Source organism: Mycothermus thermophilus, assembly GCF_041956435.1.
Source record: "Mycothermus thermophilus strain CBS 625.91 unplaced genomic scaffold VTJ04scaffold_1, whole genome shotgun sequence".
Lineage (NCBI taxonomy): Eukaryota > Fungi > Ascomycota > Sordariomycetes > Sordariales > Chaetomiaceae > Mycothermus > Mycothermus thermophilus.
Window position 1 is genome coordinate 4,828,511 of NW_027191427.1, and position 12,488 is coordinate 4,840,998.

Here is a 12,488-nt window from a genome sequence, read left to right on the forward strand (position 1 = left end):
TCGACTTCCAACGTTTGTCAATGGAAGACGTTGAAGCCTCAATCAAAGTCATAGCGCCATCTGGATGAAAAAGCTTGAAACACACCTATCATAACTACTCCGTACTCCATTCAAAAAGCAAGCCGGCGTTCCGGGTTGACATCACCTCTGTTGCACTTGAAGCGCAGGAGTCGTGGCTGGTGAATACGTAACAATACCAGCTTACCGTCCGAAGCCGACGTAAGATTACCTACCACCACCCAGCAATGACATCAACCAAACGACGGCCGGTTTGGGGTCTTGGTCGTCTCAACTTTCGCGAGCGCAGCACCTGGACGCGACCCGGCAACAATCCCCGGAGTCTCGGAGAGCCATCGCGCCGACCGCTCCGTCTTTCGCAATCCACATCCACCTCCCACCGCCGTCGCCAAAATGGATGCGGACACCGCCGACAAGATTTTGAGCCAGGTCGCCAAGGACGGCTCCATGGACTAGTTAGTGAGCGCCTGGCTGGCCCGAGCCTCAATCCCGTCGCGATATTGTCAGGCAGTTGAAAAAGTGCTTGGCTGCTGACTCCCACCGTCACAGTGCCGTCTGGCCAGAGCTGCTTCCTGTCGTCCTGGAGCGCATCGAGAAGGTGAGCATCCATGCTATGTGTTTTGCTGCCTCTACAACAGAGTTCGCCTGCTCACGCAGTTCTTGTGTGAAGATTGCGCACACCGAGTTCCGGATCCCCAACATCCCGACGCCGACGCCGCCGCCACGCCCTCCATCACCGCGCTTCATCGCGCCACTGCCTTCATCAGACCCTGCCGAAGGTCCCGACAGGACAGGAACGCCATCATCGCAGGGCACAGACAAGGAAAATGCAGACCCGACCCTTGTGCGACGGCCCAGCGCTGCCCCGGCCACAGAAGCTCCCAGCCAGCAGCAATCCTCAGCCTCATCCACCCTCCCCAAACCCATAGCCGACATGCTTGACGAAGTCCTCAATGTCCTGCGCACCGGGTTTCCCCGGTACCCACCACACACCATCCAGCGCCTGGCTGAACTGGTCCTCAAGCCGCGCCAGCATTATCGCAATCTGGTGCCCTGGCTACACGCTCTCGACCGCGTCGTTCACGTCACCAGCGGCGCCAATATCTACCCATTGCCCCAGGGCCTGCCCGACATTGGCGCTATGTCACTCCTCGTCAACGGCGCCGACGGTGCCGGACCCGGCGGCATGTCCATTGACACCGCCTCCGCCAACAACCTCGACTCGGACGAAGCTTTGGGAGGCGCCCTGCTGACCCCTATCCCGTGGCTTTCACGAACCGTCAATGGAGACGGTAGTGACGTCGACGATGACCCCGAGGCTAGCGACGAAGCAGGCAGTAACAATAGCAGTGGTAGCAACAGCAACGCCTCCGCTCTCACACAACAGCAGCAACGGCAGCAAGCCCAGCTCCATCTCCAACAACGCCAGCTCGAAGGCCGGGTGCAGACGGAAAGCACCGAGACCATCGAAGGTCCCAACGGCATGGGCAGCATCGAGACCGTCTCGGTGTCCGTCAACGGCATCCCGTCCACGGGCGCCACCGTTGCCTCGTTCCTGGGCATGGCCCCCCGGAGCAGCAACAGCATCCTCTCCCAAGCTCTGCCGCAGCAGCAACGCCAACGGCCACCGCAGCCACAACAGCGGCAACAGGGGCAGACAAACGACGACGAAGATACCGCCATGAAGGACGGCCCGGATTCCGATCCCACCTCAACCCCCGGCGGTACTACCAACGACAACTCCACCGATGCAGGCGAGGCAACGCCAGCTTCCGAAGAAGAAGAAGAAATCCCCCACGCCCGTGGTCCCGCAGAAATCGGTCCCGCCGACACCGGCCCCCTGAGTCCGGCCGTAGCAGAGCTTATCGCCAGCCGCTCCGCCAGCGTCAGCGGCAGCAGCAGCGTCGCGGGCAGCACCAAGAGAAGCGTCAGCCCCGACCCGTCCGCGGACCGCGTCCCGCCGAGTCCCAAGCGCGAGGCTGAGGATTCGTTGGAGTCGGGTGCTCCTGCGAAGCGGAGAAGGGGTGGCGAAGAGGGGGAGGAGGAGGAGGAGGAGGAGGGAAAAGAAGGGGCAGAGGATGCGAAGAAGGAGGCCGGGAAGGAAGCTGAAAGGTCCGAGTCGAAGCGTGACGCGGAAGGAGATGTGGTTCTGCCTGACGCTGCTGCCGCTGGCGATGGGGAAGCGAAGGCGAAGGAGAGTGCTCCTGCTGCCGCGAATCCAGAGAGCGGGAAGGATGGGGAGAGCCAAGGAGGTTGAGTCCAATGGACAGAGGTGGTGACGGATGGGGCTTCGAGAACGGAACGTTTCTTCATCATGTACTCCTCGCGTGGTTTGGGAGCGGGAGCGGCGTATTACTTATCTTGGGCAGAACCTAGAAACTCGAATGCGAATGGGTTACTTATGTGATTATTTATCATATGATGATGGTTGTAAACAGCCTCCACGCCATCCAGATAATCAGGTATCGACAACTCTTTGGTTCTTCTCATGCCATAAAATGATGCCCAAATCCCAATTCCGCCAAGTTTCCTCTCACAGCAAGAGAATTGCCTCAGCAACGCCAACCACACCAGTGTAAAAACAACACGTTATGTCTATACGCCTCCCAAGCCCGTCCTCTTACTCCATAATCCTCGTAATGCTTTCCCGCACGATAACACTGTTCTGCTTCTCGTCGCGCTTGACGCGGTAAAAATCGTCGCAGAAATCACTGCACTGCATGTGCTTCAAAAACTCCTCGTCGTGTGTGATGACAATGAGCTGCAGGTTGCTCTGGGCACGGCGGGCGTTGATGATGCCGTGCAAGCTCTCGGCAAGGCTGCGGATGTTGTCGCTGTCGAGGTTGGTGGTGGGCTCGTCGAGGGCGATGAGGCCGCAGTTGACGCCGAACGACTCGGCCAGCGCGAGCCGAATGATGATACTGGCCAGCACCTTCTGACCTGCGCTGCAGCGCCCGCGCATGTCCATCTCGACGTCGCCCTTGACCATGGTCACGCGGTAGTTGTAGCTGCGCCGAGCACCCGACGACGCCGTGCCCGCCTCCACATCGGACCGGATCTGGATCGTGTCGATGTCGGTGCCCTGGTACGTGCTCTGCCACAGCTCGCCGATGGTGCGGTTGATCTCCTCCATCTTGAGCGAGTGGTACTGCATGATGGCCTGGTCGAGCGCCGCAGCGCCGCGCGCGAGGTCCTCGATGGCCGCCTTCATGGTTTCCACCTTGATATGGGACTCCTTGTACCTCGCCTTGGCGTTCTTGAGGTCGATCTCGTACTCTTGGTTGAGCCGGTCGAACTCGTCACGCAGAGTGCCCAGAGAACCGGCAAGCCGATCGCGATCCGTCGTGATCTTGGCTCGCCGCGATTCGAGGTAGCGGGCCTCCTGCTCGAGACGGTCGTAGTCGGCCTGGGCATCGCGGGACTCGAGGTCCTCGATCTCGCGCTCCAGTGCCTGGCGCTCGCGCAGCAGCCTCCGGTAGGACAGGTTGTCGGCGATGTTGCGTTTCTTGGCGTCGCTATTGTCAATGTCCTTGCTCAGCTTGTTGATCTGAATGGTCAGCTCCTTCATCTCGGCTTCGAGCTTGGCCATGTTGGCTTCGAGAGCGGCGATGGCGCGCTCATTCGCCGCCAGGAGCGACGGTCCGCCCCGGTCGAGGTAGTCCTGAATCTCGTTGTTGGTCCTCTTCAACTCGCTGGCCGTCGCCGCGATGGCGTCGCGCTCGTCCACCACCCGCTGTTCTTTGGCACGGGCCTGTTGGCGCGCCTCCTCAAGCGCGGCGCGTGCGCTCTCGATCTCGGGCTCAAGACGCTCCACTTCCTTGTCGGTGTCGTGGATGCTCTGCCGCAGCTGGTTCTGCTCTTCCTTGAGCCGCTGGATCGACTCCTGCAGGCTCTTCTTGCGCTCTAACTTCTGGACGGCGTTGTCGATCTTGTACCGCAGTTCGACCCGCTGTGACTCAAGCTGCCGGATCATGTCCTTTTGGCGCTCTCTCTCGGTCGTGAGTTTGCTCAGCTTGGCCTGGGCAAGCCGGGTCTGTTCGGCGCAGGTGGTCTGCTCCTCGTTGATCTCGTCCGGGCTACGGGTCGAGATGCTCGACGACTGCTGCGACCGTTCGACCTGCCGCTCGGCTTCCTGGATGTCCTTGTGGAGCTGCGAAATCTTCAGGACGTTCTTGCTCAACGAGTCAATCTCTTGCCGCCGGTCGTCGGCCTCCTTGAAGGCGAGGTCCTGGTCCTCGAGACGGCGGACCAACTCCTCGCGCTGGGCCGAGATGGCGTTGATCTCCTTAGCCAGAGATGGCAGCTCGGCGGAGATCCGCACATACGTTTCATTCTGGGCCCGGACGCCCTTGAGCAGCTCGAGCTGCTGGGAATAGAGCGCCTTGTCCTCAAGCAACTCTTGCTTCTCTTCGTCGGTGAGCTTTTTGCTGATCTTCTCGAGGAGCTTCGACTTGACGGCGTCCTGGCCCCGGAAGTCCCGCTCGCAATAGTAGCAACGGTTCTTTTCATTGACGTGTCTCTGGACCGTGGCGTAGTGCTTCTTCATCGATTCGTAGAGCTGAAGATCCGTCTCGGTCACGTTCAAGTCTGCCTGAACGCCCTCTAGCACGGTTGTGTATTCATCGATGGTAGGCTCAGGATCTTTCACCTGCCTGAGCGCGTCGGACACGACCCTCCGGCACTCATCTCTCTCGGCAGACAGCTTGCTGTGTCGATCTCGCGCGCTCGAAAGCTTGAACTCTGTCTGCTTCAGTTCTTGCTGGATCGCCTCCTTCTGCTTCCTGCGTTCGGCCACCAGATCGTTTTGGCGTCGGAGGGCCTTTTGGAATTCAGTTTCGATGGTCTCGGGCTGCCAGTCGCTCCCGAGGAGCTCCGAGAGCTGTTCGTTCCACGTGTTCTTGAGGATGTCGAGCTCCACGCGACGCTCGGCCAGCTGTTTCTTGCGCAGGTCGAGCTGGGCACGTTCGGAGGCCAGGCGGGTGCACTCGACGAGCTCTCGGGCGAGTTTGGCGGCTTGGGCTTCGAGGTGCCAGACGTCGTCGTTGACCTTCCTGATCTGGCCATCCAAGTCGGAAGTCTGCTCGTCGGCCTTTGCGGACTCGATCTTGGCTTCCAGATCCTTCAACTCGGTGCGTAGGACCGCTTCGGCACCTTCATCAATGTCGATGTGGCTCAGCTCACCCTGAAGCGTTGCCGTCTCCTTGCCCACAGACATGATACGTTGCTTTGCGGCAGTGCGGTCGCGCTGCAACGATGCCTTGCGGCTCTCGCGTTCCGTGATGGCAGCCGTCTTTTTGTCCATCTCGGCGGCGTTTTCGCGTTGCAGCCGCTCGAGTTCGCGCTTCTTGTCGTTGAGCATCTTCTGGATCCGCTCGAAGAAGGCGGCGATCTTGCGGTCGTCCAGGTCGCCGTCGTAACCGCGGATTTCGTGTCGCGTCGCGGCCTCGTGGACCATCTCCTCGCGGGCTACAAGCTGACGCTCGTACTTTTCCTTGTCGGATTGGTGCTTGCCCTGTTCCGCAGCCTTGGCGGTATGCTGAGCTCGACAGGACTTGAGCTCGTTCTGGAGCTCGTGGAACTGAGACGTCTTTCGATCGCGGTCAGCAACGATCCTCTCGATGGTCTGCTCGTACTCGTCAAGGGTGTTCCGGAGAGCGTCGTCTGAATCGGGCAACTCCTCGATGCGGCTGTGCAGCTCCTCAATAGCTTCCTTCTTGAACTCGAGCCTTTCCATCTTGGTCTTGAGATCGTTGACGATGCTCAGATATTGAGCGGCCTCGGCGCGTTTCTCCTTGATCTTCTTGCTCTCGGCATCCATCTGCTCGGTGAGCTCGTCATACTTGGCGCGGCCCTCTTGAATCTCGGTGTTGAGCTTCGTCATGCGCTGGAAAACTTTGTCGGCCCTCTCCTTGTTGATCTTGTCTTGGGCCTCTCGCTCCTTGAGCTGCTGAAGCTCGGCGCCCTTCTTGTTTCGGAGGGTCTTGATGTTGTCGATGGCCTTGCTGTACTTTTGGGCCTCGAAAATCTCGTCAAAGCGCTTCTTGAGGGCGGCAGGCTCGCTCATGGGCCACAGGGATTCGTCCTGGTGACAGAAGATGACGGTGTCGAGAACGGCCGGGGACACGCCCAACTTTTCCGGGACGAGCTTGTCGAGCTCCATGACACGGGTGGAGATGACATGGCGCTCGCCGTTGTTGCGCAACAACAGGTTTCCCTCGAGGGTCTTGAGCGAACGGGTGTTTTTTTTGACGAGGAGCTGGACGTTGCGGGTCACGACGTACGACTCGCCGACGGTGGAGCGAAACGAGACCTTGACCTGGGCACGGACATCCTTTTCACCGGCGATGCTGGGGTCGTGGATGAAGGCACCGCCCTTGCTGTTGGGCGGCATCTCGCCGGTGGTGGCATACTTGAGGCATTCGATAATGGTGGTCTTTCCCGAGCCATTGTAGCCGACAATCAGGGTAAGCGGTGTGTTGAAGGCAATGGTCTCGGGGTGCTGTGGCCCGAAGGAACGCACGCCGAGGATGGAGAGCTTTTCTATCCTGGACATGACTGGGGATGATGGCCTTTGGACGAGAGACGAGGGGTTGGCGGCAAGAATAACTCGTCGGAACGGCGTCTTCGCTCAATGAGGCGGACTCAAACGCCTGGCGCTGTCATGTCCTGGAAAAGAAGGTCGAAGGCCCAAGGACGATCCTTTGATTCGGATGCTTGGTCACGCTTGTCTTACAACAACACAAGGAAATCGTCCTCCTCTAAGGTACCTAGGAACCGCAGTGTCTGGAAAGCCAATTCTGGAAGTGGTCCCTTGTGGAGACGCGAGCATTTCGCGGGTCCAGCAGAGCCACCGAGAGACGCGGGCGCGTTGTCACGGGACCAGGCCAGGCAGAGAGTGGGGCGCCTGAATCAGCAGCGGCTCACCACAGTTTTTCACGAAGATGGACTAAGACCTTTTGTTGATCGTGATGGAAGTCAGGTCTCCCATCTCCAGCGTGTCCAAAACCCGACTGGTCCTCCTGCATCTCGTCTCAATCGATTTTCGCACAACCTGCCTTCATCCCAGGTGTCAGAATTTGCTTAGTCCTACGGCGTAGCCTTACGAGATGTCTTGAGCTCGTACAGCATGTACAAGTATGTATGTATGTACATACATACACACACATACGAGGGGCTCAATGGCATGCACATGCTGTTCCTCATAACTAGCGCCTACCTATGACTCCTTCTCGACGTCATCACGCCTCCAAGAGTCTGCAAGCCCCCGTTTTTTCTCTTCGCTGCTGCTCCCGACCTTAGCGAGTACGGCTGTGATTCGCTCATCTGAGGTGCCAAAAAAGTGCATCGTCGTCCTCTGCCCCCGACCACCCTCCACGGCTATCTCGGTCGGGATCTCTAGAGGAACGGCCGGCATGCAACACCTTGCCTGCCGATGCAGGCCCTGTCCCGTCAGGTCAGTCCGGGCCGACAAAAGGGAGCCGCCCAGAGACAGACCGGCTCTCAGGTATCTCTCAATGAAATAACGGCCAGGTCCTTTTGGATTCGCAACAATGCATTCCGGCTCCTGTCGGGTCCTTATCTCTTCGCGGATCTTGCTGGCTCGGGTAAGGGCGATCGCCTCTCCCCAACCTCTGAGACTCCTTGAGGCGGCCTGCATTCCATTCTACGGCACCGGGGGTTACACGCATGTTCAGTGACCACCCTTCGCCTCCCGGTCTGCCGCCCGGATTTGCCAAGGCGGATAACGGCTGGCCGGGTCTTGTTCGGCCGGCAAGCGACGGCGCTGCAACGGCCGCCCCCTGGGACGACACCCCGGGAGGTGGGAGTGGGTTTTGTTGAGCTCAACCTGACTTCGGCCAACTGCCAAGTGCCTAGCCGGGGGGCGAATCTCACAAAAAAGGTCGGGGGCTCTCGACAGCCCTGCGCCTCTTCGGACCAAGGATGTTTCTCGAGAAATGTTATGGCAAAATGTCACAATCCCATATCACTGCAACCCCGCCCCCGTCCCCCCCCCCGCCGCGCGCGCGGCCGCCTTGCCTTACATCACCTGCGTGTTGACATCCCATTGACAGGTCTGGACCAGCCTGTGTGCCGCTTTTCGCCAGTCCTCGTATGCCGGGAACATCTGGACCTTCGTCCGTGAATGGGTGCAACACTACCGTTGTACTGTAAGAAGTGTGTCCTTGCCATCACTTCTCTGCTGTGCCTGGGCGATTCCTCCCGTCCGTCTTCCATCTCTCTCATTCTTGCTCATCTCCATCCAAGCAGCCGCTATTGGAATCGTCTTGTTTGTCCTATCATCGACGGGCCGATCTATAGCCTTTTGTCTCGATCACGGCCATCGGCCGATCCCCAACCCCGCCCCCTGTCGACACCAGCCCTTCCGACGAAGCCACCGCACGAGGGGGAAAACGATTCAAAAAGAGCGTTTCGTCACCATATCTTACGGCCACCCTTCCTCAAGCTTCATGGGGTACATGATGCCATCAAACCAGGGCCCAGAGACCTTACTGCAGGTCCGCCACTTCAATTCTCTGCAGAACCTGCCGTCGCTGACAACTAGAGCCCTTTGGCTGTGCAGGTAAATACGGATCAACAAGATCCAGCCGACGATTCATCATCCTTTCCTTTGTCCGAGAGCCCCGTCTTCTTCACGCTCGATGGACCTGTCGCCATGGCCCTGAACGCGGCCGTTCCGATGGATCCGCCCTTCCTGGGACAATCAATGGCTCCGACGGCGATCATGGGATCCATTGAAGGCCCGCCTCCGCCGCTGTTTGCTTCCGACAGCGATGTAGGCACCGCCGCCGCCGCCGCTGCTGCTGCTCCTCCCTTGGGCCATCCTCCAGGAGGAGATCCTGGGCCCGGTCTGTTGGCTTCAACCGGCCATCTGAGCGGCCCCGCACCGGCCTCCGAGTTCACCAAGCGGCGCAACTGGCCACCGCCGGCGAAAATCATCGAGGAGTTGCAGGACCTGATCCTCCTGCTCGACGCCAACGGGCGTATCCGATACGCATCGGATCGCGCCGAGTCTCTGACTGGTCACGGGCCCGCGGAGCTCCGTGGCCTGTCCATAAGAGACCTGGTGCATCCGGATGACCTGGGCGTCTTCTTGGCCGATATGAACGAAACGATTGCCTCGGGCGCCCCGCTTCGTGTCATCTTTCGGATGCGCCGACCGGACGGGAGCTACGCCATCCTCGAGGCCACAGGCCACGCCCATATCGCCGATGCCGGATTCGCGCCGAACCCGGTCAACCAAACCCCGTTTTGTCAGGCCGTCTTTCTCTCTTGCCGGCCGTATCCGACAACGAGCGCTGTCATGCTCGACTCGTTTCTCGAGCACAAGATCGAAAATGAGCGCCTCCGTCGGCGGATTGACGAGCTTCGCGGCGAGACGCAAGACGAGGCCGACGAATCGGAGCGGGTCTGGCAGCAGCAGCAACAGCAGCAGCAACAAGCCCAGGGCTACGGGACCGCACCGTTGAACAGCGGCCGGGCTAGAAGGGATAGCGCGGCAGCCGTCTCCCCATTGATGACGGGCCCCGGGGCTGCCTACACCGACGCCATTGAGCTGTTCACAGGCCTCCGATACCACGAGGGCGAGCGGAGCCGCGGAATCACCACAGGCAACCCCAATGCCACGCTTATCATGGGCGATGCGAGTCTCCCTATCGTTCAAGAACGGGATGCGCGTGCGGGCGAGAAGAAAAAGAAGCTCAAGATGGCCGAAGAGCACGTGTGCACAGATTGCGGTGAGTTTGCCTTACCCCGACCGAAATGCTTCATTCTATGTACTGGATTTCTAACTCATTTCTCCTATATTCCCCTTAGGCACATTGGAGTCTCCAGAATGGCGCAAGGGACCGAAAGGGCCCAAGACGCTCTGCAACGCATGCGGACTGAGGTGGGCCAAGAAGGAAAAGAAGAAGAGCATCGTCCAAGGCCCTTCCGCGGAAATGGACTTGACAATGTTTGTCACCGACACTGGTTAGTTAGTCAAATGTTTGTCACAGACACAGGTTAGTCAATGTTTGTCACAGACACTGGCTAGTTGTGGCAACGCAGCATACTAGGTACAATATTCGGGGACACGGTGCTGGCCGGATTTGTATGACGAGGCCTCTTGTTGAGACTGCTTCGTGCATGGTTACACATTAGCGGCTTACGAGTAACTTGTTGTGTTTCCCTTCAGGCACAGTGTGCGTGGGACGTCGTGTTCCGCGCAAGATTCGATCTCTTCACAGTTGTCAATCGTGTTTTTGTGATGGGCGACGCAGGCGCATGTAAGACATGCAGGAAGGCCAGATGCATGTGGCTCGTCTAGATGCATCTCCTCTTCCCCTCAACGCCTCGACGCCTCATCTTGACACCGGTCTCACTGTCAACCGCCAATGGCCAGATCTCCGTGATGAGCTACTTAACATTAGCAATACTAGTTGAGATCAATTCGTCGCCCTGCCACGACTAAAGCCGGGTATCCAAGCCACCCGTCCAACAGCTGACCGATGTGATGAATGTGCCCTCTCCCCCACGGTGTCGTCACACATAGATTTGCCCCCTCCTCCACACTTTCCTCTCCACCTCCTCACCACGACTCACCCTTGTGCAGCTGAGTCTGCCACTGCCCATCCGATCTACCCCGCCACAGCCTACGTACCTTAGGTTCTCGAGCTGGGCCTCCAAAACCCATCGCCTGCTCCGTTCATCGGGCTCCTCTCCCCATTTCCAATTCCTCCACCCTCCCGAGTCAGCCGAGTCAGGTAGATTTGAATTTTGCTAGTGGTCTGTATACCGCGCGCCAATATATCAGTGGAAGCAAGCTCCTCCCATCGGTCACTCAAGGCTCAACTGGACAGTTCTTTGTAATCACTTCGTAACCCGCCCACAAAACCGTCATCATGAACTTCCTCAAAAGCGCCGTCGAGCAGGCCCTCGACACTAACACGCCGCCGCCGCAGCAGCAGCAGCAATCCGTTGCCGCCGGGAATGGTACGAGCTCCCCTGTGCTCTGTCCAACCTCACACAACCCCCTTCCTCCCGGTGTACCCTTTCCCGTCTCCGCTTCAAGCAAGGTCCCGCATTTTTGTGTGCGCGCGTGTGTGAATCCAACGGACACCTCCATTGTCTAACAAAGTCCCATTTGTGTGTTTCCAGCGACCCACGGCGGTGCGTACCCGGCCGGCGGCGGTTTCTTGCAGGCGCTCGACTCGGACCTGAAGGGCTCCGCCTCGGCGGCCGCGTCCAAGCACGCTCCCCAGGACAGCGATCTGTTCTCGGACGTGCTGGGAAAGCTGCTGCAGGGCAAGGAGCCCCAGAAGATTGCCGAGGAGGATCTTGATGAGGAAGGTGAGTTACTTGAGCCTACGTCCCTGGGTATCCAATGAATTCCATTTATTTTGTCCTGCAAAACCAACACATACATAGATGCCGTCAAATCCCACCAACGCTTCTTCTCCTCTTCTTCTTCCTCCTCCTCCAACCCCCCAGCGGAGCAGGCAACCTCCTCCTCCCTCGGCTCCGCCGCGGCCCTGGAAGCCCTCAAGCTCTTCACCTCAGGCTCCGGCTCCGGCGATGACAAGACCAAAACCCAATCCCCCTCGGACAACAGCCAATCCGCCTTCATCGGCCTCGCCATGGCGCAGGCGGCCAAGCTCTTCGATAAGCAGGCCTCGGAGGGCAACGTGGCCGCCGGCACCGACAAGCAGAGCGTGGTCATGAAGGCGGGCGAGATGGCCCTCAAGTTGTATCTCAAGAGCCACGGGAGCGGACAAGGCGCCGCTGGTGGTAACGCGCTGGGTCAGGGGCTGACGGCGCTTTCTGCTTTGGCTGGCGGCAGTGCCGGTGGACAGAGCGGAAACGCGGGGCAACAAGGTGCGAGCAGCGCGGGTGGTGCTGATGGATTGTTGGGCTTGGCTGGGAAGTTCTTGAAATGAAGGGCATGAGGGATCAAGAACGGGACAGGACGAGTGGAGAGCAAAGGGTAAAAGATAGAGATAGGGTTGCGTTGAATCCCAGACTATGTAGATATCTAGCTGGGACTGAACCGCCCCTGAGCTATGATTACTACGCATGTTTGCTTGTCTGCCTACATCTGCGAAGCTGTAGTGCTGCGAACTACCTATCGACATGAAACGAAAAGTAGCATGTCCCACTCTGGGACGGCGATTGAGATCAAGGCCGGACCCCTCAGAGACGTATTACTGAATCGATCAAGTTACACTTTCGATATCTATGAGATGGGTCTATATCCGCCCGTGATGATGACAAAGGAAACGCCTCCCTCCCATACAACAGCTACAAGAAAAGTTCCAACCCAACAACTCCAACCCATCGCCGGCTCGGCTCAGCTCGGCGCGGCGCGGCATGCCGCTGTCAATATCTGCTTATTCGACAGCCTGCCGATCCCAAATCAGCGTGTGCGCAGCGGGTTCACGGCCCCTCTCAAGCACACGTAAAGAATAACGTGA

At 58.8% G+C, this 12,488-nt stretch overlaps 5 protein-coding genes across 5 annotated transcripts; 4 read left to right on the plus strand and 1 right to left on the minus strand.

Annotated features, from left to right (window-relative positions):
- Positions 1 to 411: 411 nt before the first annotated feature.
- VTJ04DRAFT_1814 (uncharacterized protein) lies at positions 412 to 2,275 on the plus strand (the record flags this gene model as incomplete). Its single annotated transcript, XM_069359543.1, has 3 exons — positions 412 to 473; positions 568 to 616; positions 689 to 2,275. The coding sequence occupies 3 exons, from the start codon at positions 412 to 414 to the stop codon at positions 2,273 to 2,275; spliced, it is 1,698 nt and encodes a 565-aa protein (XP_069224422.1).
- A 363-nt stretch (positions 2,276 to 2,638) lies between these two features.
- On the minus strand, positions 2,639 to 6,571 carry VTJ04DRAFT_1815 (uncharacterized protein; the record flags this gene model as incomplete). The annotated part of the gene is made up of 1 exon (XM_069359544.1): positions 2,639 to 6,571. One exon carries the CDS (start codon positions 6,569 to 6,571, stop codon positions 2,639 to 2,641), a length of 3,933 nt encoding a protein of 1,310 aa, XP_069224423.1.
- Positions 6,572 to 8,692: 2,121 nt separating this feature from the next.
- VTJ04DRAFT_1816 (uncharacterized protein) lies at positions 8,693 to 10,013 on the plus strand (the record flags this gene model as incomplete). Its single annotated transcript, XM_069359545.1, has 2 exons — positions 8,693 to 9,773; positions 9,853 to 10,013. The coding sequence occupies 2 exons, from the start codon at positions 8,693 to 8,695 to the stop codon at positions 10,011 to 10,013; spliced, it is 1,242 nt and encodes a 413-aa protein (XP_069224424.1).
- Positions 10,014 to 10,919: 906 nt separating this feature from the next.
- On the plus strand, positions 10,920 to 11,954 carry VTJ04DRAFT_1817 (uncharacterized protein; the record flags this gene model as incomplete). Its single annotated transcript, XM_069359546.1, has 3 exons — positions 10,920 to 11,010; positions 11,176 to 11,367; positions 11,446 to 11,954. The coding sequence occupies 3 exons, from the start codon at positions 10,920 to 10,922 to the stop codon at positions 11,952 to 11,954; spliced, it is 792 nt and encodes a 263-aa protein (XP_069224425.1).
- Positions 11,955 to 12,077: 123 nt separating this feature from the next.
- VTJ04DRAFT_1818 (uncharacterized protein) lies at positions 12,078 to 12,476 on the plus strand (the record flags this gene model as incomplete). The annotated part of the gene is made up of 1 exon (XM_069359547.1): positions 12,078 to 12,476. The coding sequence occupies one exon, from the start codon at positions 12,078 to 12,080 to the stop codon at positions 12,474 to 12,476; it is 399 nt and encodes a 132-aa protein (XP_069224426.1).
- Positions 12,477 to 12,488: the final 12 nt, after the last annotated feature.